At 45.2% G+C, this 25,460-nt stretch overlaps 1 protein-coding gene across 5 annotated transcripts in view; it reads left to right on the forward strand.

The window, feature by feature from the left end:
• Positions 1-25,460, forward strand: part of Chi (LIM domain-binding protein 2 Chi) — a 130,682-nt gene that overhangs the window by 57,923 nt on the left and 47,299 nt on the right. For 4 of the 5 annotated variants that reach the window (XM_070674461.1, XM_070674462.1, XM_070674463.1 and 1 more), the window contains exon 1: positions 3,541-8,013. The exons of the other annotated variant lie outside the window; for it this stretch is intronic. In XM_070674461.1, the coding sequence (XP_070530562.1) occupies positions 7,124-8,013 (890 nt within the window). In that variant the 5' untranslated portion in view covers positions 3,541-7,123. Of the gene's footprint in view, positions 1-3,540; positions 8,014-25,460 lie in introns of those variants that run through there. 5 annotated transcript variants of the gene reach the window in all.

Raw genomic sequence — 25,460 nt, forward strand, 5'->3', positions numbered from 1 at the left:
TAGAAAATAATCGTCGTGTAACGAAATTTTTATATCGATTAATGTCCGTATTCTACGATCGTGTCGGCGAACTCTTTTTCAACTGCGTATACATATTCGCGCGGCTGCCGAAGAAGCCGTCAGGCATTAACTCGCCGCGAAGCGCGAAGGTAAATACACGCCGTACGTCATGTATGGACGTGATACGTGAGCGGTTCGCTTCGCGAAGGGAGAGATAATCGACTCCCACTGCTCGCTCGGCCAACCTGCGTGCCGTGCCGGGGTGCAAACCACAAATCAGCGTGAAAGAGGCACAAAGTACCACATCGCTCTTACGCAGGCGCTCGCTCGCTGTCCGTGATCAATTATGCCGGAGTATAGATCCGCCGAGGTCAATCTACCGCAAAGAAAAAAAAAAAAAGGAAAAAAAAAGGAGTCTCTCTCGCTCGAAGCGTAACCCGTTTTTGCGAGTCGAGGTGAAACAGGTGCCACTCGCCACCCCTATGAACCCGTTGGAGGATCCGCGTGATCGATAAATATATCTTTTTTTTTTTTTTTTTTTTTTTTTTGGCTAATTTATCGGCAATCCTATTGACACGTGCTTTACCTTTGCTCGTCTTTGAGCGGAACAATGAGCGAACAAGTACTGAACATCGCGGTATCGTATCGTAGCTACTCTACTCGGTACAAATCCTCGCACAAGGACGTCGTTCGTTTCCCTTGGGCCATGATGGACCTGGGTTAGGTATGCCTACCTGTCTCGAATACACCTAAGACTGTATGCGGCGGGGGTACGAGGGGCTTTCAGGGGAACAAAAGGGAAAGTTGGGGGAGAGAAGACCCCGGGTGTCACACTGAAACAGATTAATGGTCCTGGAGAATTCCTGGTAGTCCATCTCCATACCGAGCCACCGGCTCTTTCTTCCAATACTAAACCACGAACTAACCGAAGACCGTGCTTGACGCGTGGACTAGAAATATCATCTAGAAAATTTTTATTTAAATCCTGCAAGCGTTATCTACCTCGCCCCGTTCCATTTGAAGTAAAAAAAAAAGAATCTTTAAAAAGAAGAAGATTCTTCAGGACGAAGTTATTGCCCTTTGGAGAATCAATGATCATGATGTCAAAACTTTACGTTAATCTATTGAACGAATCGCTAATTGTCGCTGGAAATTGCAGAGTAATTTGTAATGAACGAAAGGAAATCAGCAAGGGAACGCAGAAGTTCGATGAACTCGGGATTGAGAAGTAGAATGTTATTATGGTAACGGGTTTTAGAGAAGACTGACGCGATTCTGATTCTTGAAAAAAAAAAGGAAAGAAAAAAAAAAAAGATTCTTGTGATCGCGTTTTATGCCTGAATGCCGCGAGTCATTCTATTTTCGACGCCGACATGTTTTGCGAAAAAGAGTTAAATATGCGTTAAATGTATTAGTGACGTTTCTCTCTTCGTCCCTTTTTTTTCTTTCTTTTTTTTTCCTCCCCCCCTTTTCTTTTCCTTTTCTTTTTTTCTCTGTTCGACGAACAGGCGAGCAAACTTTGAAACGAGAAAGTAAAGGTCAAAAAGGATCGCGGCGTATTTTCCGTTAAACGGTGGAAGATATCCGGAATTTCCCCAGCGCTTTGTAAGCGGTCGACTTGCGGCCTCTCTGCACGGACAATGATACCTCTTATCTCAAACTCCACCTACATAACCAGGCACGAGCAGTTACCTGAGTCTTTACTTCAGGCAACGGTCGACTTAGATCGCGAAACGCCGGGTGTTGACTTTATACTGTTTCGAACTTATCTCGTTCAATCGCATGCTATGCCATTTCGCAATTTCAATAATAGTTTTTACGTGAGATCTAATTATTTGGGTGTAAAATATGCGGTAATTAAATTTTATTTTATTATTTTATTTTTATTTAATATACAGTTATCTCGGTGCATAATTTTTAATTTTATTAATAACTTTTAATTTTTCTTTTTTTTTTTTTTAATTCGTGAGCGTCGTTTTTATTTAACGCGTCCCTAACAGCGGCAAGACTAAAAATTGACCTATGTTGTTTGAGGAAATGGTTTTCCGGTTTGCAAATGACATGGTTTGTCGGTAACGATGAAAATTTTCACTGTATCGGAAAAATATCCAGAGCTTAACGCTTTAAATGCGATTTTCCTACCGCAAATCAGTGGATTTTTACATTAAATCTCCACATCGTATAACGAATGTGTTGCCACATGTATCGCGGTAAGATTAACTTCGTTTTAATCCGTTTAGTTTCTAAAAGTTATTTAAAAAATATATACACGGTCAAGATTTGTTTATTTTAAACTAGAAGATACCACGCGCGCGCTATTTTTTGAGGGACCCGAATTACAAACTACGAATAAAAAATCATGCGACTCACCAATCTGCATGAGCATCAGCGGAGTTGTAGAATTCAGGCGGTGGCTGTAACATAAAGAAAAATATTAATGTAGACATGAAATTCAGTTCATTAAATTAATAAAAAAAAAGGTAAAAGTTTTTTTTTATAAAGATTTTATTTTAAAAAATTCATGCTTACCTATAAGTTGCTCCGCCGATGCATGATGCCTCCTGGTGGGCCTGCTCATCCTCTCAGATGGGACGTGACGAGCCATCCTTCCGCGCACTGGAAACTCGCGAACGCGCCCGATTAATTAATTGTCGCGAGAATTAATTTTTTTATTTAACACTTTCGCGCGATAGTCCATGGCACTCCCGTTTTAAAATTTTTATATGAAAGAATAACGCCCCGATATACTTTGCCGAATTCCTGAAGCGACCGACGAACTCCGGTTCGTATTTGTATAATTTCGGCGTACGATACTTCTCTCCTTCGGATTTTTATCTAAGCAGAATTCTTATTTCGCTCAGATAAAAATCCAAAGAAGTGCTGAGCTGTAATACTATCAACGTAAATTCTATACGAATGTATGGAATTTACATCGACATGTGAAATTCAAATTAGGACAAAATATAAAAATTAACCAAATTCTTTTTTTATTTTATTTATATTATTTTATAAGTTTTTTTTTTTTACTTTAAATCACCGGCGCGATGTATTAATATTTTATTTTATTAAATATTTATTTTATATTATGTACTAATATAATTGTGCCGCGGGTATAAGTATACAAATTTTTGCCCACCCGAAATGCTTATAATTAAAATAGATACTATAAAAAAAACATGCGACCTACGTATGCTGGCGGCGGAGTGCTGGTAAAGATGATCTGTAACAAATAAATGAAAAAAATTAAATTGTAGATAATTATTCTCAATATATAATCTGAATAATTATTTAAAAACAAAAAAAGAGATTTTACGCGCCTTTAATTTTTTAATTAAATATCACAAAATTAAGTTTTAAAAACGGCAGCATAAAAAAAAATTGATTCTTACCAGTGGGTTGCTCCGCCGGTGCAAGATGCCTTTCCTAGGCCTCCTCCTCCTCTCAGCACTGGCTATTCGGGGATGTCAGTCTGATGCTCTTTCTTCCTCTAGATTTTTTGGATTCATCTGAAACAAAAAAAGTTATATTTTATTAGTAAAAATGAAGGAAAATTAAACTTGCGTGAAGCAAGCCAAGTGAGACTAAACTAATCCGTTTGGTAAATCATCGTCGTTTTTAAGCGGTAAAATTAATAGTTAATTTACGCGTCACGCCAATTTTTTAAGATAGGATTAAAGAAACGTAAATAGAACAAACAGCGACTATTTGTTAGGTAATTAATTAAATCAAAATTGTTAAATTTAATTATATGAATTATGTAAAGAAGAGTGTAAAAAAAGAATTAAGAGCGAAAAGTAATTTAAAAAAAAATATTTATAGGACTATTAATAATTAATTTTTTTTTATCGTAACTGAAATAAATTTCTTTAATTTAACTATTACGCAGTACATGTATTCTCTGCATACAGCATGGCTCGTCTCTTTTTACCGAAAAATTTAATTTCCGATATTTTGATACTGTCATGTTTTTCTTTAATTAATCTATGTAATCATTTGTATAATATTAAACAGGATTAAAAAAAAAAAAAAATTATTTCTCTCTTAATTCTTCTGTTATTTGAAAAGTGTATGAATGAAACGATGCGGGATATGTGATAAATTTTCGGATAAACGTAGTTGTGGAAGCGTGTTTATGCTCGTGGATCGATTGGTCAATTCGGCACGTCGGTGCACGTCAAGACGGCGAAGGGTGATTCTTCTTCCTCCCGCCGTACAAATACGTTCAACTTGACCCCGATTACGATGAATCGGATTTCCGGACTACGGTGATCCTAGCGGACACCCTCGAATCAATCCTTACGAGAAGGTAGAAAACGGACGATGGAAAGGGGGAGAGCGGGGTAGTCGAGCGATTCGAATCGCACGGAAAGTGAAACTTCGTATCCTCCGCCGACTTTGGCCGTAGATACGGACTTCCTTCTTCACGAGCAACAATTTACCAAACGGAATCGGACACTGGGGTTTCCGGATCTCATTACGCGACCGTATCCCGTACATACGTTCGAATTTCCTAAACACGGCCGCTTTGAACGGCAACTCGCGACGTCGCGATCGGAAAATGCTTTGTATCTCGTGAACTCTACCCGCAGATTAAAAAAAAAAAAAAATACAAAGAAAAAAGAAATATTTCTAATCTGTAAACAAGTCGTCGCGTTACGAGAAAATCGATTAGAAGTCATACTAGCACTCGTTTAGCTTTGAGAAAAATTAAAAAAAAAAAAAAAAGGAAAGAAATAAAAAAAAATTACGTTTGTCACGCGACTTCGAACCGAATTCATCAACCCGCAAATTAATTCCGGACACGAATGCCGGGCGACGGTGCGGCGCGATATTTCCCCGGTCCGAAATATTCGTATCAGCGTTATCAAAACTCTTGCCTCCGCGCGCAGCAGAGAGGCAGCTTGCTAGTCCGAAGTTTGTCGAGATCCTCGGGAAGGGTTTTCAGCCGGGCACATGACACGTGAGGTTGGGACCGTGTCCGTTCTGCGTGGACGCCGGGCGTCGGACGCTCACGTGGCACCCTTCTCTACGAATACCCTCCTTCGTTCTCGCGGGCACCGTGTGTGCATGAGGTTTCCTCGTCGCCCGGCGTTTCCCCTCCGTCCGCCGTTCGTTCCGATCCTCCACCCGAGAACGGCGGTCCCACGATCTTCTACCTCCTCTGACCGCTCACCCCGCCAGTCCCTCGGTCTCTGGTCGCTCTACCGCGCGTCGCTCGCTGTTCTCCCTTGGCACCGCGCCCCGTGCCTTCACTCGGCGTCCTCGGCGGCAGCCGAAGAGACCCGACCGATCGCCGCCACCGTCCGCGCCTCCACTCCGCGGCCCGTGCCCGCCGCTTCTCAGTAACGCGAGCGCCTTCGTGGAGTTTGGTACTTGATTCTCTATCGCTCGTGCCGCACGTCGCCGTGGTAACTCGCAACGCGCGCGGCGGCCAAACGCGTCGTTCACATCGCCCTTTGTCCGTCGGCGTACAGCAGTGAATTACCGGGGGTTTTCAGTGAGTTTTTCACGCCGGGAGTGTCTCGCCTCGGAGAACCGTGCGTACCGCGAGTAAAATAATCGTCGCAACATTGAGACGAGTGTGTTCGGTGAATCGGAGAGAGAGCCCTGTCGCGTCAAGCGCGCGCCGCCGGGGCGTCCTCTTTCGTTCTAATTCGCGTGCGCGACTACGAGGTAAACAAAGAAAAGAAGTCCGAGAGCCGGGGGGAACAAGCGGCGAGAGCACCGCTTCATTCAAGGCAGCCTCGAGGGGAAAAAAGTGTGCCGCGCGATCCGCGTCGTCGGCGGAGAGACCCCCCGGGTGTCGTCGTCGGCCGAGTTTTATCTCGCCCCGCGGGTAGGCGCGTATATTCGCCGAGAATGCCGGGACGCGTTACGCGCTCGTTCGGGGAGCAGCGGCGTGCTCGCGCCGGTTTGATTTTCGGGTCGCCGAGCGGCGACTGAGGGGACAGCCGGGCCGGTGGGGTGAAGGGATGCGAGGGATCATCCCGCGGGAGCAGCAGCCGGCGCGGTGTGTTGGGTAGCGGCGTGCCCGCGTGTAGGTGCCGGGGCACGAAGTAACCGGAGTGCGAGGAGAAGGAGAGGGTGCATCTCTTCGGCCGCGAGAATGCCCGGCTGGCGGCAAGCGGCGCTGATCCGCGACGTAGGTGCTGCTCTTGCCGCTGATGTTGATGCTGCTGCCGCTGCGCGTCGCGACACCGACCTGTCGGCCACGTGCCGCGGCGGACGCGTCGTCGTTGCCCGCTGGCATTAACTCTCCCCCACTTTCATCGCGACCGGGCGATTGCGTGCCGGGCATGTCGTAACCGCCGCGATTGAAAACACGCGATCGGAGTGTAACTTCGCCGTTGTATTCCGGCTCCCGTAGACGCCGACGTATAAACAGAACGGTGGGTGCCTCCCTCACGCACGTGTGCGTACCCCGTCGTGTGCGAAGCGAGCCCCGTAGTCGACCAGCGAGACGATATCGCGCGGGAAGAGAAATTTTATTTTATTTTTTTTCTCGCCGGCCAATTCCGAGAGGACGCGGAACGAAAGCCGGAGGTGCGGCGCGGCGACTCATCGCCCCCCGTGGGATAATATGTGACAGAATTTCTCGCTCTCGCGCGACCGCGTGGAGAAAGCTCACCCTCCGTCCGATGTGCACCTCGGGGTAACGCGCCACTCCCCTCGTCTACGTCGGAGAGGGATACTCCTACAATGTGCGGTGATACGTAACGCTTCTTCGCAGTGATCGTGACAGAAGGAATTAAGCCACGTTCGTCGTTGTTCGGCTTCGAGGATGTAATCGATTTCAAGGCGATCTTTAGACAAAAGATATTTGTGGTGACGTGTGCGAGCAAAAAACGTTCCAAGTAGTTACGAGGTAACTGTTACGCGCGTCGAAAGGAAAAGTGCGGTTTAAATTTCTGTCTGAGCTCGGATAGGACCAGGAAAATTTCGACAGAGAGAGAAGAAGAGAGAACGTGCGGAGATATCGCGCGGGCAGGCGGAGAAGAAAGAAAGGGAAAGGAAAAGCGAAGAGAGGTGAGAAGAGTGGAAGGAAAGGAGCACGCTTCGTCCTCTAGTCCAAATCCCAGCGGGAGTTCGAGGAGAGGGTGAAGAGCGCCGTGGAGGGGAAGTGATGCCGGCGGTGAGCGTGGCACAGCGCCCTCCAGGTGGAATCCCACTCCACGCCGGCGTGCCGGTAGCACCCAGCAGCGTAACCGCCCCCGGTCCGTCGGGCCGGTGCCTCGGGGGCCCGGCAGCGCCCCCCGCCGGCTCGCCACCGCTGCCGCCGTCCTTGCAATCCCTTGGCGGCGGCGTCGCTCCTAACGGCAACGGTAACGTCAACCCCAACAGCATCAACCACAGCGGTACCAACAATAATTCACTCGGCGGCGGTAATCTCAATAACGTCGTCAACAACAATCACCATCTCGGTAACAGCGCCCTAGGCATCAACACGGCGAACGGCGCCACGAATCCTCTGCAGGCGATGGCGTCGGCGGCGGCGTCACTCACGCAGCTCAACAATATGGCGAACGGGCCGCTGCCGCCGCTCGCGGGCACGGGCCCGGGTGGACCACCGAGCCTGCCGCCGCCGCAGCCGGCGACGACGCCGACGCACGGCGGACCGCCGACTCCGCACGGCGGGGTCAATCAGGCGCCTCATCTTAACGGCGCTTCCCCGAGTCCCCATCCGATGCCACCCCATGGAATGATGAGCGGTTCACCCCATACGCCGCACCCGCACATGGGTGGCGGCGGACCTTCGCCCCATCCTCATCACCCTGGACCTCACATGGTCGGCTCGCCGCATCATCCAGCGGCGCCTCATCCGATGGGCCCGGCCGGCATGATGGGGCCGGCCGGTATGCAGCCCCAAGGCGCGCCCGGTATGTGCGGCCCCGGACCTAGTGGCCCGATGGGTCCGCACGCGCATCCGCAAGGACCCGGAGTACCAGGACAACCGCACTTGCACAACGACCCCTTCTTCAACTGCCAGCCGTTTTCATCGCATTATTACAACAGGTACATTCGTAAGCCAGCTAACGATGCGCGCGTTACATACGTCTCACGGAAGCGGAGGTGGATGTCTAGGAAAAATAAAAAAAAAAAAAAATGATAAGAAATCTCACTTTTGTCGCGACGTATTTGAAGAGAGTCGTTGAAAGCTTTCGTGACAAATTATAATTTTTTTTAATCGTAATTAAAAAATGTTTTAATATACATCGATGTCATTAAATGTTAAGCATTATTATAAAAATTGTTGGAAATTGATATAGTATATATTTTTACACTTTTACGTTCTGTATGTAAAAAGTTTTTTCGATTCTCTCCAAGTATGACTTAACGAGAACTGATAACGATCAGCTCGACGACTTATAAAATATACTGATAATTTACAAGATATTAGATTGGCAAATAAGTTCGGTTTTTTAACATTAAAAATCGATCAAACTATATAACACTATCCAGCGGAACTAAGCCGATAAATTTTCAATCGTTTTCTGTCTAGACATATCGAATATTTTATTCGCGCTCTCTATGTTCTAAATCTAATTTAGCAGGTATCGTGTTACGGTACGTTAAAAAGAGAAAATGTTGCGACACGTTTTCAAAGTAAAAATATATGTTCCGAGTCTTTTGAACGAGGTGGGTGGGAAATGTTTAGTAGCTTTTACAGATTTTACAATTAGCGCGTAATAAAAGAAAGGAAAAAAAAAGGAGTTCCGCGACGGAGCAAAATTTGCGAGGGAGCGAGAAGGAAGGGTTTTATTTGATCGGATAAGCACGCGAGGAGATATACGCCGGTCGGCCGCTGCTGTGCATAAAGCCGTGCGCAAAGAGCGTATCAGGCCGTATCGTCGGTTCCAGTTTCTCGTGAAACTTCTTCGCGCGGCCCGGCAGGTTCAAGGCGAGCATACGCGAAGGCGCGCACCCCGCCGGCCGGCGAGGGAGAGCCCGCCACACGTACGCGCATATGCGCACGTAAATATGTGCACGATGCATATGGATCGCGCGCCGGAAGTCGTCGGAGGCGGCGAAAGAATTATCGAGCCGGCGAAAATGATTTTGTTGCTGCATTACCGCCACAAAACTCTCCCTCCCCCTCCCCCCGTCCGCCGTCGTACCTAATTTCCATGCAATCAGCGATTCATATTACATGGATGTTAATCTTTTTAATAAATAGCCCGGCCCGTCCGTCAGGAGCGATGTTCAATCTGTGTAATTGGGTGACCAATTACGGATGAGGTACATGTACGAACTTTTCGCGGCACGTAAACTATTGCGTCCGTGTGTTAAATTGCGTGCCGATGGAAGAAGATATCGATGTTGCAATTACAGGATAATTTCTAGTTTAAAAGTTACCGTGAAAAATTACATTTTGCCTCACCGTATGTTTTATTCATTTCTCCGCAAATAACGCGGGTCTTTAATCTCCTCTTAGCGCGCGGTGCTCGGTAGCTTGGAGACTTTCTTTCGTACGTACCGTGTGGATATTGCATAAATATTACCCGTTCAATTACATCGGCACACTCCGATTGTTACAATAAGAGATTCTTGAAAATATCGAGGAAGGCGATGTTTATTTCTTCCCGGAGGAGTAAGCACACGTCGTTGCGCGGAAGTTCTTTTGAATATTGAGTGCCGGGTAGTATAGTTAGCGCCGAGAATTATTGAAAGAGAAGAAAGATTCTAGCGCGGACAATAAAGAGGAGAAAGGTTTTCCCTGAGTCATGGTTTACCTAAAAACATCGATGCAGGTGTCTCTTGGAACAGGTGTAATTTGGCAAACGTCTCCCTAGAATTGTCGAGCCTTCCTTCTCGTAGGGCCGCATTCGTCCCGGCGCCACGCGTTCAACTTAGCAAACGAAGCCATGTTTATTTTAATTAGAAACCTCGGTGTAATAGCACACCAAATGTAAATTACTAGGGTTTGCTGGGTAATTAGTTTTAATTTAATTAACGTAGTCGTGGCCAAAATTTCTGTCAGCATCATGAATTTCTTAAGCGTACGTGCCGGAATTTGGAAAAAAAAAGAAGAAAAAAATCTCGTCCATAAAACGACGCGGTGTTTTAGTAGGCTATAAATATTTTCACTCGAGTGACGAAAAATGTAACTTTTCACTTTTTTTTTTTATTTTTGCTTTTAAAAATAATTGCAATAAAATAGTTATCGCAGTTTTATTATCGCAGAAATGATCCGAATAAAGATATAGAATCGGCGGAATTAATAAGCTGAATTAATTTTCAGAGTCGGCAAAACTCGTCCGCAGTTAATCTCTCGGTGAGCTGATTGAGCTTGACAAATCGATATTCGCCGAAATGATAATCATTTCAACGTGCATAATCGCTTTGCGTGCGGGGATCCGCCTCGAAAAGACGATAGGTCTGCTGTCTCGGCGTTCGCATCGAGATCAATGGCGCCACGAGATTCCCTTGATTTACTCGACCCGCTCATTTACTCTCTTATCTGGCCCGATACCCGATAGTCGATCTATATACACACGTACGTCGTGCCCGTTCAGTTTTATGGGTCAGGTTGCCTCGAAAGGTTCCTCGATTACACCCACTTAAAGAAGATCTCTCACGAATCACTGCTGCGGCGCGTGCTTACACGCAGGCTGCATTTCTCGAACGCCAGTGTAAACATCTCTTATCTTCGAGCGTTCATGAATCCGCTATCGGATGTCACCGACGCGCGAAGGGACTTCCCCCTCGAGATGCACGATCGGCTGACTGCAGGTTTATTAGGATCTCGTGCTCGATGACGCGTAACGACACGCTCGATATTGCTCGCTTCATGATTTTTCAACGAATGTTCCCTTCACGCTGTCTCGTCGCTATTTCAATTCGGGTCTATCGTAGGTAGATAAATGAAAAAGAACGAAGGACTTGTTGTTTCTTTATAAAATTTTTTTCTTCCTTTCTTTCTTTCTTTTTTTTTCGGTAAGAAAATAATTGCTCAGATTAAATTTTCAAGTGACACGAAAACTGGCCGTTCATTCAGAGCGTAACGCCAGAGAGGGACAAGAATATCGATCGTTCATCTTCATTTGTTATGACTTGGAGTGTAACTCTGTAGGCGCATGAATAAGCCAAAGAATTTAGCCTCGAGATCTTTCGGACGGCTGCGAAACAAGGTTTACGGCACCCGGCGGGGTTTGCGAAACTGTTGGCGTCTCCTTTGAGGCCCCTCGCGGATTCGATAATCGAGCCAGATACCAAACTAAACATTGATTAACTCGGCGTGACAGTCGCTCTTTTGTCTCGGTCTTAACGGCGCGCGCGACGCGCGTGTCACCGGATTTATTTATAAAATGTCGCGCGCATCATTTCAGCGCGTGCACGCACGCGTGTCACAAACTTCGTTAGCTCGCTCGAGGTGTTGCGACAAAGCGGGCCCGTTTAATTCATCCGCCCGTTCATTCACAGTTTCGACAGCGACGTTTATCCAGATTCCCCCGTGCCACGCGAATGTGCCTAACGACCTGTCTCCGGCTCGCGCGATTAACATCGTCACCTAGCGACAGAAAGAAATGGCAAACGAGCCCCGCGCGGCCGGTTCAACAACGGACACTGTCAGAGCCCGAACAATTCGGATGGTTTATTTTTACACGCGTCGCTATTTCAACTTTACGATCTCCCGTAAATAAAGAAGCACTTATATGCCTGTTCTTTCATCTCCGACGAATAATTCATTCGTGAATAAGCGTGCAGGGTGCCCGCTATTCTCGTATGCACGTGAGGAGTAATTTATTTAGTGACTAGGGAAAACATTCTTCAACGAGGAAGAGATTGCCTGCGATCAATTATAATCCGTGGTACAAACATATTTATCCGTAAGTTTGATCGTCATTTCGAATGTTCAGATAAATCAATGCGTCGCGCATTAATTTTAAGTAACTCGAGAATTAAAAAAAAATTTTTTTTAATAAAAAAAGAAATTCTTAAAAAGCACCGTTAATTATTTGTTTTCACCTGTGGTGAAGGGGATTGTCCTAAATTTTACCCAGCGAACCGTTCGAGGCCGGCGACTCTTTTGGCGTCAAGCTATGCGGGTGTAACCGGTGTCGTCGCGCGGAAATAACGACCAATCGACTGAAATCAAACATTGAGCTATAAATAATAGGATTATCGCTGCCTGTCCAAATGCAGCGCACGCGACCTCGCGAACCTCGCCAAGTGTCCGTATATTCCGTAGAGAGTCGTGGGTTCAAGCGACCTACCTGTGCCGAGAGCGCGCGCTCTGCTTCGCTTCAGAGGTTCTCATCGCGAAGACGCGAAGCGCAAAGTTAAATAAAAGTGCCTTTTAATATAGAGGGCTCGTGGACTTGATCAAATTAATAACCTCGAGATCCGAAAGCGCAATTTAATTCATTGTTAAGACCTCGCTCATTTCGCGGCTCGGGTTATATAAAAAGGCAGGGGGATAAATTTAACCAACGTTGGCAAATCACCGCGAAATCTATCTGATATTTATACAATTTATAATCTCGCGAGCCGCATAGAGCTTGTTGGCTGTCCGACAAATTCGTTGTATAACTCGAGAGATATCGGCCTAAACCGCCGGCTTCTCCGCGTCATGCGGCAGGACGCAAGTCGGCTTGCATCGATGCGCACTCGCCGTGTCGCCATTCTTGCATCATCTCGATTGCGTAACGCGTGTCCCGGTGCGCCTTTGCGTCGATGCGCGAGATTTTAAAATGTCAAGAATTCGCTGGCACGTCCAGATCGATTAAATCGTCTCTCGCGAGTCCCGCTGGTCACGTCCGATTGCGAATCCCACCCCATTCGCGGTACTCGAGAAACGTTTTCCCTCCCGGAACACCTACACGCCCCGCAGATTTTCGAGCCCGGTTCCCGATGACTCGGAAACTCGGACGGTGACTCGGAGATTTCTTCGCACTCGTTCTCTCCTCCGTACCATGCACGATTTCGAGAAGGATCGCAACGCGAGATGAGAACCGCGAATGATTTGCCAGTGAAGCAGTTCGTTCGCGTTGAAGTTGGCTCGGCTGGTCTCTCCCGTCTCCGATTCTCTCTCTCTCTTTCTCTCTCTCTCTCTCTCGCCCCCCCGCCCCGTTTTCCTCGTACCCTACGTTTCTTTCCTCGTCTGCCCTTACGCGTGTCTCCCTTCTTCTCTCTCTCGCTCGCGCTTTGCCTCCGCGCTGGTCTCTCCGTGGTCTCAAGGCCGCCTCCTCGAATCCTCTCCTTCCTCGCCTCTTCCCTTCTCCGCGCGTCTTCTCCTGCTCCTCCTCCACACCTCCAACTCAGCCTCTTCCTCCTCGTGGCTTCCATCTCACCTCGACTCGTCTCTATCTCTCGATACTGTCGTCTCTCCTCCGTCTCCCACCTTCTTTTCCTTCTCCCCCTTTCCCTCCTCCTCCCCCCCCCTCCCCCTCGGGTAACTCTCTCCTCCGTCTCTCTTGGCTTCTGTGAGAGAACTTAGCTACACGCGCTACGGCGCATCGAAGTTTTGAGTGAGCTCAAAGTCGATCGTAGTTTGAGTTTGCCGCCGAGGCACCGAGGCATCGGCAGGATGCATCTCTCCGGTAGAAATTGCAGGCACCTTACAACGTGGAAAATGTCGTTTGACCAGTTCGCGCTCTACGACCGGGTTGCTCGCGTCGGATCTGGTAGTAGGTCCGGTTGCGAATCTTCCGAATGGATTCGAAAGTCGTCTCACCTCGTTTTTCTTTTTCTTTTTCTTGTTTTTTTTCTCTCTTTTTTTTTTTCTTTTTATCTCTTGTTTCTTTTTCCCTCCATTTTTTTGCGACGTATGACGCGCGAGATAATTATTTCAGTATTTGTGATCTCCTCGCGCCTTTCGTGGACTTCTTAATTGATTTCGAGTTAATTAAATTTCGAATAATTTTGAAGATTAATTTTTCGCAATTTATTAAATACGTTAAGATTTCTCAAAAGAGTATTTCGCAGAATTTTATTATAACTTATGCTCGGCGAAAGAAAGAAAGAAAAAAAAGTTATTATATACTTGAAGAGAAATTAAATTATTTGAGAATTCTGCAACGCCTGAGATATTTTTAGGATAAATTGCGAGAAGAAAGGAAATTAAATTATTATTTCTATTTCATAACGAGGCGCGTTATACATAGTATATTTACGTCGGTTTCTTACTATTCCTCGCTTTTACATCTAACAACGAAACGAAGGCAGGTACATATCTCCCCTTCTTCCTGTTCAGCACATATCATTTTACATATCGCGATTCACAATTCCTATACCGTGAAAGACTTGGCGGTAGGCTCCTGGCAGAACTTTTTCTTTTTACCGGACGAGCGATCTCGACCGTCGAGATAAGAGCTGTCGCATTAACAATGCAATCAGAACGTTGAATCACGTTGCATTTCAGGCAGAATTAAATCGGCAACTTAGCGCAAAGTTATGAGATGGCGGGGTTGCGGACCATAACCGTTCAAATTAGAATTTTTACATTCGGCACCGCGTCTCGCGTGAGACCAATTTTTCTTTGCCCGCCGCTTATCGAGGAGTTATTTATAACATATAACGATATTAAAATCTTGGTACCATTTTGCACGATAAGAATTTCGTATGCGTCGACGTCCGAGGCTACTTGAAGCACGCGGGTGAGAAAGAGAGATAGAGAAACAGAGAGAGAGAGAGACCTCCGCCGGTCTATTCGTCGGTGTTTTTTTTTCGAGCGGGAAGACGAATCCCGTTCACCTTGAAAGGTACGTCGCGTGGCTCGTCGTTCGGGCCGTTCGTCGGATAAAGCCCTTCGAGCGACGCGCGCAGGAAACTTCGAAAAGTCAGTCCCGAGGTTTTGTGTCTCGGTGCACTTTTCCTCGGCGAGGCGAGGACGTGTGCATGCATTTTCAAGGCGACCGCAAGAGCCGCCGTCCGCCGTCGCTGTTATGCGCCTTCGCGCATAAATTTTAGAGACGCTGACTCGAGTATAAATTATAGCGCGCAATTATTCTTGCAAAACGTCAGTGGGCATAAGCGCGCGCACGGGGAAAAGTGATTTTCAGTGCATTTTTGCCTCGCAGCCCGGCACCGTGAATGCCGTTTTCAACTACAGCTGCAATTGCGACTCCGACTGGGACCGGCGCGCGCTTTGTTCGATCGTAATTTTCTTCGAGTTCCGCGCTTTTTCCTCCGTTCCGGGCTAATAATTGCGATACGCCGTTATTTGGCGCGCAAGGTATATTTGAGCTCAAACTTTACATCGTGTTTATTAATCAATACTTTTTTCCCGGGTATTCCCTGGTATATAATATATCGCAATTTCGTAAGAAGGAAGAGTCACGATCGCGAAACTGAACTGGAGATACTACAATCTTAAAAATAACCGATCTTTTAATCGTAGAAAAAAAAAAAAAAAATTGGCAGCGCCGCAATGCTCAAAACATGGCGATAGCATTTATTCTTATAAATAAAAATAAATTCTCATCGTAATATTTTGCGGAGACGCGACGTGCATAGCGATGTCAATTCGGGGGGAGGGCCGGGAAATGGGGCCGCGGTAATGTTCCCGCTGCAACGCGATCCGGCTGATTATCCGGGGAGAGGTCAATTCCGGCGTTACGTTTATATTTCGAGACGGATTTATTTAACGTTTTTTATTCGCGAAAGCTGTACGGGCGCGAGTCGGCGTATGTCCGATTCAGCCGGGGCGAGGAAGGCCTTTCCCGCGCGAGAAGCGTTCACGCTCGCGTCATCGCGGGACGTTGCATGGTGTGGGTCGGAGTCCGGGGATCATTTCGGAAACCAGTTTCGAGCGGTCCACAGGTCGGAGCGCCTCGTTGTTAGAAGATCCCGCCGTGTATGATCACCCAACGAGGATTAATCCTTCCAGCGTGCTCGGGGTCACGGCGGAACGATTCACGAGGCTCTACATCTTCATTCTGTTTTTCGCGTTCGCTCGCCGTTTCGCTCGCGAGCAGGCAGGGGAAGAAAACGAGGAGGAGGGAGCAGGGCTTTCCGTTTTCTCATTGAAAAATTCTGAAAGGCCGGCTTCGAAAATTCGAAGCGTATATTTGCGCGAAATGGCGATCAATTTTCTGAGAGCTTTAACCGAAAGATAGTTTTAACATTCGGAGTGGATGGCTGCGCCAACAAACGTTGTTGAATTAGTTAACATCGCAGCGACGAAATATTTTAAGTAATGGGCACTCTATTAGAAAATGTTATCTTATACCGACGAAAACTTTATTTGTTAAAAATACTCCGCGGCGTTTGTACGAGATGGAAATAAACTTTGATTCTGCTACAGTTTTCTTTTTCTTTTTTTTTTTTATAAAAGAGAAGAGAAAAAAGAAAAATTCACATTTACGTTCGCAGTATTTTTCTTGATCGAATAATTGCGAATAAATCTGGCCGGGCAACATAACTGAAAATGTACCCTGGAAATTAATACGCGCGACACGAACGCGGAAAGTTTATAAACTTCATGACAGCCGAGTCCATTCTACTGTACCAATTAGAATGCATTTCCATTGGAAGCGCGTATCGTGATTGGCCCACCGATGGAATGAATCTATCGAGAGATGGAACGGCCCGATTCTAGTCATGCAAATTTATTCCAATAATTACGTTTGTAGCTAACTCGCGGAATACCGCGGTACACAATTTTGATATTATTGACAGGTCGATGGGCGTCAGCCGTTTCTATTAAATGCGGGCGAGTCGGCGATACGTCTGCAACGAAAACGCGAGCCGAGCGAATGAACGGAGGAGTGTTAAACGCCGTCCGATAAAATAACGATGGATCCTCTTCTCATTACGAAGTAATCGAGGAATCTCGAGAGTCAATTGCGTTCGTTCCACCTACGTCGGTTCGGCAAACGGGCGAGACTTTACATCGTCATTTGTTTCCGATCGGTCCCGCGCACGCTTACGGCTTTAGAAATCTTAACTCGATTCGTTAGTAATTACGCACGCATTATATAACGTTTCTGCGATCACATGAATCATGGCATAATTTGTTAGTTAATAAGACTTGCTCGAGTCGAGTTTAATATCGTTGCCGTAGTAAAAAGCCACACACGCTCGTATAGATTATTTTTTAACTTTAAATTACATAGCAAAAATTTATGTAAAATTATGACGAACATCGATCCGTATTCAAGAATGTAACATTTATTATAATGAACGGGAAGAATTCGCGCAAACTAATTATTTCGCTTGCTTGCAATAATGTTTTTAAACTTTTCTTTTTTTTTTATTCTTTTTTTCTTATTTAAGAAATTACGATGACGTTTGTTACAAAATTACTCGAGCTAGCTACACATTTTAAGCGTTAAAACTGAGCGTAATTTCTTGAGCAGCACTCGTGTACTATCGTCAAACGTATAACAATAAGATTTTAACTAGGCGGTTATACCTGCCGCATTTTTCCCAACGCGCAACAACTCGGTGTAGTTACACGCTAAAAGCACAAGATCGTTTCAAGTGCTCCATGAGTTCCGCACGTGTACTAAAGTCTACTCCTTCACTTCCTACGATATAGGGATTAAAGCTTCTAGCAGGAGGCGGAGGCCACGTGGAACTAGCGCGCGGAATAGTTCTCTAAGTGCGGCCAGCTTTTCAAACTTTCATACCCTCGAAGCCCAGGTCATATTTTGTTCGAGACTATTTTCCGTGGGAGATGAATCGTCGCGAATATATGCGCGGTAATTTCTGTCACATTAGTCCTTTATTAATCGCGAAGAAACATGATTTGCATTTGATTCATTAGACCGCTGATTTTATTTATCACCTCCGCGAATGGTGACTTAATTTCGCGTAGCAGTAAACATTGGCGAAAAAAAAAACTTAAGACGCAGCTCGGGAATGAATGTAATATACGATGTATAAAAACGAAAGTTTTCTCACGTTTGTAATTTAATACAATGTTAATTTTTTTTTTTACCCGCAATACAAGTTACTTATTGAATTTTTTTTTAATAGTGACGCTAACACGGTTTTTAGGCTACTTTTTTATTAATTTTAATATTAATTTTTTTTTTTTTTTAATACATTATGCTTCTTTTATTTTTATTTTGTTTGGTATGTCAAAACAGAGAAGGAGAGAAAGAGAAATAGGCTGTTATTCTTTTTTTGTCTTCGATACTTTGTCGGATGTGTTTCGCAACGATGTAAAAGTCCAAACTGCCTTTCTAGCTCAGGCTACTTTTCCAACTTAATGCCGTAGATATTACGAACGATCAATGCTGGCGGAGATACAACAATTTTTCGCGCAAAAGCGATCTTTACGTCGGCGGATTGAGATAAACGCGGAAAGAATTTATCGGCGGAACACATGACTTGCTCCTCGTGTCTTCGCCAGACAGCATTGTCTTGCATATGATTTCGCATGTAAAGCGAGCTTGATAATGACTTATATAAGATTGCATAGAAATCCAAGTGTTCGTTTCAAGAAAGGAAAAAAAAAAAAAAAAACATTTGTTAATTGTAAATTCCGCGGACTGTGTCAAGGCGACAAACGATCGAGCGAAAAAATCGTCTCCACGGGGACGGCGATATTTTTTGCGTTAGCTCGTAAAACGAACATCCTCGGCCGGCGGCGTGGCGGAAAAAAAAAGGAAAAAAAAAACGGCGGGATTTTATCGAACCCTTCACACGAACGTGTCTATCGTCTTGCCGCGTCGCGTACCACGTGAAATTACACCCGCACGAGTGCAAGGCTATTTTTTATGCAGCAGCAAGCTGCCGCGCCAGGTTTATTCTGGATTTGCAGAAGCTTTGCACTCGCTCAGAATCGATTACCCATGTCCTCGGCATCGAGTTTGGTGGTAATTTTCACACTTTTGTTTATGCGTTCTGATAATCCAGAATAAACTGTGGAACTGCAGCAGTAAAAAAAAGAAAAAAAAAAAAAAGAATATCTTATTAAGATTTAAATTTCTTAGAATGTGATCGAACTAGAGCAGATAAAAGTTTATTTTACAAGCAAGTAACGATCGCGCAAAACCGATCCATTCGTATTCAATGAATTTAACATATATTTTTATTTTCCTTAAAATAGTAATATGTAAAAATGATTTTTATACCCTCATTACTAAACAATATCTTTTATTTATATCATTTTCTATGATATATGTATACGTCAAATATGTACGTGCCGTAAACGACATTACGTGACTTCAAAATAATTCTCTGACGCGAGTTTTATTGCACAATTAAATTTCCCTGAGAAAAAAGAAAAAGAAAAGTTTAATTCTCGCAACTTTGGCGCGATTGTGGGGGCGGCCGATCAATGGAATTCACGATCGAAGGACAGCGATTTCCGCGTACCGTCGTAAAAGCGGCGTCCCCGGGGCCACGTAGGAGGAAAAGCACGGAAGAAGAAGGGATTTATCGAGGGGGCTGCTTCGCGTTTGGGACGGATCGCTTTTGTGTCGCGTTTCGTCCTTCGGTCCCTCTTTCTCTTTCCCTGTGCACGGGAGGTATGGATTCCCACGGGACGTTGCGCGCACACGGTGCAACGGCGACACACGTATGCACGCGCGCACCCGCCGATACGCACAAAGGCGGAGGAACCTCCTCTCCCTCGGGTTCCCACGTGTTTCCGACCGCAAGCCGCAGTTATAACGGCGCAGTCGCGAGTCGTCGACCAGGACGAACGAGCGAGCGACGCCGGCGATGCGGCGAGCTTGCCGCTCCTGCCGCTCCCGAGTTCGTCGTCCTGTACCAAGCGGGACGATCTTCTCCTGCTACGTGCCTACCAACGCGCGCTGCTCTCCCGGAAGCGACGAGGAACGTCCGCCGCGACCTCGAGGTCGAGGAAGATGCCGATAGTCGGCGATTCTCTCTTCTCGCGCACAAAATTCCTTCCCTCTCTTTTACTACGCGCTCTCGTTTCGCTCTCCGTATAATTTCGTTTCTTTTCGTCGTGAGGCTTATTAAAATGATAGGGGGCCGCGTCTTCGTTCGGTAGATATATTATTTATATTCGGTTTGATTAGGGGCATTTGTACACTTCGCACGAGAGCGTAGGGAAAAAGTATTAAAAACCGGAACAATCCTATTTTTCCTTGCCGCTTTGTTAAAAGTTTCTCTCAACGAAATCTTAATTTTATTTATCAGCTGCTTCGCGAAACTTATCGGAGTCTGGAATTTTAAGAGATCTTCATAAAAATTCTAACGTCTCATCCGTTAAGCACATCGTACTTTAAAGAAGATCTAAAAATATATTTTCCTAGAGTCCGCGTACCCTGTTTAATATGATTAATCGACGTTTAATTTGATCTTTGCGTACCCCGTAATGTACCTCGCATATATACTTGATAAATGATTTCTTATCTCATTAATTAAATGTTTAAACTATTCTGCGTTTTGCCGTGTCACTTTCCAATCTATGCATAAAATACCGAGTAAAATACCTTTGCTAATCAGGGGAAAAATTCCCAGAACAAATTACCCTCTCCTTCTCTCCTCTCGCACTCTCTCTCTCTCTCTCTCGCATTCTCACGCACGTCCACGCGTACGGACAACATGCAGGCACGTATCCACTCTCTTATTCTCCACGAGGTGACTTTAAATGACTCACTCTTGCCTCACATGGGTGAGTTCGCATGTACCGCGTGCCGGGCAAGGCCGTGTTTTTACGCCGGCTCTCCTTCGCGCAAGCGAGAGACGCAGATGCAACGAGAAAGGGGGGCCGAAGGGACGAAAGGATTGGTAAACGTTTGCACTTAGGACGCTTTTATACGGACATTCTATTTTTTTATCGCCGCGTCGATTTTCGTGTTGGTCACGCGAAGGCACAACGAACGCGCGCGTCCCCGCGTATAAAATAAACGTCGCGACGCCGCGCCGCATCGGACCACTCGCTGGTGTCGAATTTATGACGATCGAGCGATCACCGGTCTCGGCGATCTCCGATCAATCTTGATTAAAACATTCTCTCTCAATATAGCTAAATTAATTTCAACAACCGCTTGCAAAAGTTACCCCGCTTTTCTACCTCGGAGAAATAAGATACCGAAAACAATATCGATTTAAAAAAGCTTTTTTTTTTTTTTACATTTATTATTGGGACGATTTTTCATTAGAGCGATACGTTTATTTTCTAGCTATCATCTTCGCGGCCGAAGAAATTGAAGTAGAGCAAATTGCGCGTCTCGTGCGGTGCATCCGTTAGATACGTTTGGCCGACATAGGCAAACGAGCGAAATTACATTTCCCTGCCTCGCATCGCCGTCGATGCTAGAAGAAAATCGAGGAGAGCTATGTTTTGTACCGTGACGGATTTCACCTATCCAAACCGAGCAGATAAGAGCAGCGGTAAACATTCGCCTTAGCCCGATTTCCGTATCCGGTCGGGTTATCTCAAAGCGGCGTCGTGCGTGGCGCACTTCGTGGACGCGTTCGATTTGCGATCTGCGCCCGCGACGGTCAGACGGGAGAGTCTCCGCGTGGCGATCTTATCGGCGCGTTACGTCGCGACCGTATCGCGTGGTAATATCGCGACGAAGGAAACGCCACGGGACACTTGGGCTCGCAGAGTAACGGAACATCCGGCCCGATCAGGCCGTCAGATTAAGAGCGAGCCCGTCGCCCCTCTGATCTTGACATTACGGTCGCTTGTCTGGGAATCTAGCGTGACGGCGATAAAGAAGTCTGGCCGAAGTGACGGCCGAGCCGATCAGCCGCCCAAACACCGATTACGGACGTGTAAAATTATTTAATACGCAGCCGTTTTAACGGCACACAGTGGCGCCCTTTTATCTTACGATTTCATTCGTCTCCCTTACTTCTTTTCTTTTTTTTTCTTTTTTTATTTAAAAAAAAAATGTTCTTTTTTTTTTAGAAGGTATTTTGTTATCTCTGACCGGAAACATCGCGATAGTGTCACCTCGAAATCAGAAAGCCCGCGATAACAGAGTCTCGATTACAGCTAAATGATACTTTATCACTTTGCGCTTACGTATATCGTCAATTACGTTAAAAATGTAAAAACACCGCATTTTTCTGAAATGTTTTTTTTACTATTGTTAAATTGTTTTCTCGCTAATCCCCGCGATTTTAATTAAAATATTATTATTAATGAAACGTAAAATATCGACACTTTCGTGTTACGTTGATCATTCGCATTTTGCGTACTTGCAGAGAAAATAGTTGCAGCATGCGACATTTATAATCGCTTAACGATGAAAATGGTTACTAATGAATCCGTTGTATTTACTGTTTTTAATTTTCCTCGTTATTATTAATTTTTTTTTTAATTATGTTACGATTTAAACATTGATTACTATATTGTACTTGATCGTTATTATTTTTAGCAATTATTTTACGGTTGGACAAATTTTCATATATTCAAAAATCAATATTTTACGCTAACACTTTATGCAAATCTAGTCGCCTGCTTCTCTTATTTATCTCATGACCGTAAAATATGAAAGAATTTATGGTTTCGTAATGCTTTCTTCCCATGCTTTAACTGCTCCCTTTAACTTAGGTTCAAAGTTAAAGTTTTGAGACGGCACGCAGATTAAGTCAAGAGACGAAAGAAACATCGCCAGCGATTCGAGGAATGTGACTGTTTTAGTTGCAACGATGATTTGCTTGTAATTTAACGTCGCGCGACGAAACATACCTGGCATTGCATTCAATACTCCCGATTTTTATAATATACTAGAAGAAATCATACGCACGCTACGCCCGCGCTATTTTTTGAGGGACCGCAATTGCGAACTATGAAAAAAAAATTATTCGACTCACCAATCTGCTTCAGCGGAGTCGTAGAATTCTGCCGGTGACTGTAACATAAAATAAAACATTAATGTAGAGACGCTGGTATATCAATTAATAAAGTTAATAAAAAAGATAAATTTTTTTTCAATTAAAGATTTTATTTTAAAAAATTATATTTACCTATAAGTTGCTCCGCCGATGCAGGATGCCCATCCCGGGCCTGCTCCTCCTCTCAGATGGGACGTGTCGAGTCATCCTTCCGCGCACAAGTCACTCGCGAACACCCCGACCGTGATTTTACTATCGCGAAAATTACTCGACGATCACTCTCGCGCGTTTAGAAGAAAGTCATACGTCGAAAAACTACGCCCGAATACTCAGCGGATCTCCCGGGACGACCGACGAACCGACTGCGGTTCGTATATATCTTAATATCGGCGGTAACGACACTTCGTTGACGACTGCAACTGCGTTCGTCTGTAACAAAAAGAAATATCAAGGTTAATAATCGTAGTTATCGTACCGGAAGGGTTTTTGTTAAACGGAAGTGCAAATTACTTTCGGTACGGAGACACGTGCTTGCTGTGCCGTGCGTAGTACGTGTGTGCTTGCGCGACCGCTGGAGAAGGACAAAGCGAGAGTGGGAGTAGTGGGGGAAAAATACCTAGCGCGCGGCACGTAGGCTCGCGCTCGCTCTCACCCTGTTCCCCCCCGCCACCCCCCGACCCTCCCGCGCCTATCTATACGTTACTCTCGTTCGATTTAATTGTAATATTTAATTCAGTATGTCCAGACAAAGACGGTGCTTCCACCAAGTCTTCCTCGATCTCGAAAATCATGAAGACCGTCTTTGCCTGGACATATTAATTAAATATTAAAATTAAATCAAACCTTAAATTTGCCGACTTGAGAGCCGACGTTGACTCTCGCTTGGCGTGAAGCAAGCTAAGCGAGAGATAACTAATCAGCGTCGGTTTTAAGCGGTGACAATTAACAACTAATTTACGCGTAACACCAATTTTTTAAGATAGGATATTTTCGCAAGTAAAAAGAAAATAGAAAGAATGGAAAAAAAGGGGAATAATTAATTTATCGCGATACGTAAAGTCGCAAATAATTTTACTAAAAAAATAGAAAAATAAATTCAACGTGGTTGCCTTTTACAATTGAAAACTATCAATGTAAAATTGAATCATCGTCTTTCGTTCGGCAACTTTATTGTGGCGGAATGTGATATTGCTCGTGATAGAGAAAATGCATAATTAACATGTCTATTTAGACGCGAGTGGCAAAGGTAAAGCAACACGTATATATTATGCTATAAATACGTAGGAGCGGTCTAATGATGCGAAATAAATGAATGGCTATTCCGGTAAAAGTAAAATACTACAATCTTTCGTCGTACCGAACGGACTGGCACCCATACATCGTTGCTATTCGAGAAACACCTGACCGACCACCCACTAGACTTGCTAGACGTTTCCTAGAAGGTCGCATTCTCCGTTTCCCTGACGCCGTTAAATTAAAACCATAAGGTTTCGCTTCAACGTAAGCGTCGACTGCCACGGGTACTTAAAAGATTTCGCAGGAAAAATTATCGTCTATAAAAATTTAATAAATATCTCGTACGCAAAAATTGTTAAAAATTTATTTGTTTAATCCGATAAAAAAGAAAAAGGGGAAAAAAAAGAACTTGAATCGGATTGTTTAGTGTTTTAATACACGCGTAACGATATTCGGGAAGCGATATTTAGAGCCGAAGCGACTACAAGTGTTCGCAGTTGTAGAGAAAGAGAAAACACGTTGGCGGAACACGGGAGTTTTTACGCGAATCTGTGTCGAGCAGCGGCGGTAGTGGAGCTTTACTCCACTGTGCGCCTGCCGGGTGATTCGCCCTCGAATCGAATTCAAATTACATTCCCTCCGTCTCCCTCTGCGGAAGCTCTTTGCGGTCATGGGACACCGCCCTATGGTAGTACGATTATATTGTACGGTACGCTAAAAGCGGCTAGGAGTCGGGACCGCTCGTCCGAAAAATGTCCGCGTTATTGCCGCAATACAAACGACTGGTGTAAACAAGGGCGAGCGTTATTAACAAAGCACCACATGAAGCAGTGATAAGTGGTATGTCACAATCCATCAAAACAGCTCATTTCGGTTACGCATAATATACGCTCGGCTCGGTTAACAAACGTTTCTAATATATCAACGGACGAAGGCCCTTGCGTAATCCGCGAGACGTTTTCCGCAAAAATTCACCGCAAGGTTAGCGATAATTGACTCTAACGCGGGAGGTCTGATTTATGCCGCACCGGACCGTCCCGGGTCTTTTTCCTCAATCGGTTCCTCGGTGAAACGCGACGTTTGATTTACTTTTGCCATTTCCATTGGACTTCTCACGATTACACAAGCGTCTACGTATTTTTACGGAGAATGGTTTAAGAATTTATTGCAGCTTTACGTTTTACGGTAATTAAGATGCCGCGATTATCCTCAAGGATCGCGCGCCGATCGCGCGGCTACCGGGATAACGCGACCTCGCGAGATGAGAGTCATTCGTTTATGAGATATTAATCAAGAGATCTATCGCCCGCCTCTTTTTTTTCTTTTTCTTTTTTTTTTTTTTTTTTTTTTCCCTTCCGCGAGTGCTCCTTTGCGGTCACGGGACACCCCGGGGTACCCGAAGAAGAGCCAGCCGGCTACGCGGTGCCGGCCCGTTAACGAGTAGTTACGCCCCGGATCTTCTCTCTCCGTCCATCCTCTTTCTCTCTTCTCCTCTCTCGCGGTTC

The sequence above is a fragment of the Cardiocondyla obscurior genome, linkage group LG02 (assembly GCF_019399895.1).
Source record: "Cardiocondyla obscurior isolate alpha-2009 linkage group LG02, Cobs3.1, whole genome shotgun sequence".
In the NCBI taxonomy this organism is placed as follows: domain Eukaryota; kingdom Metazoa; phylum Arthropoda; class Insecta; order Hymenoptera; family Formicidae; genus Cardiocondyla; species Cardiocondyla obscurior.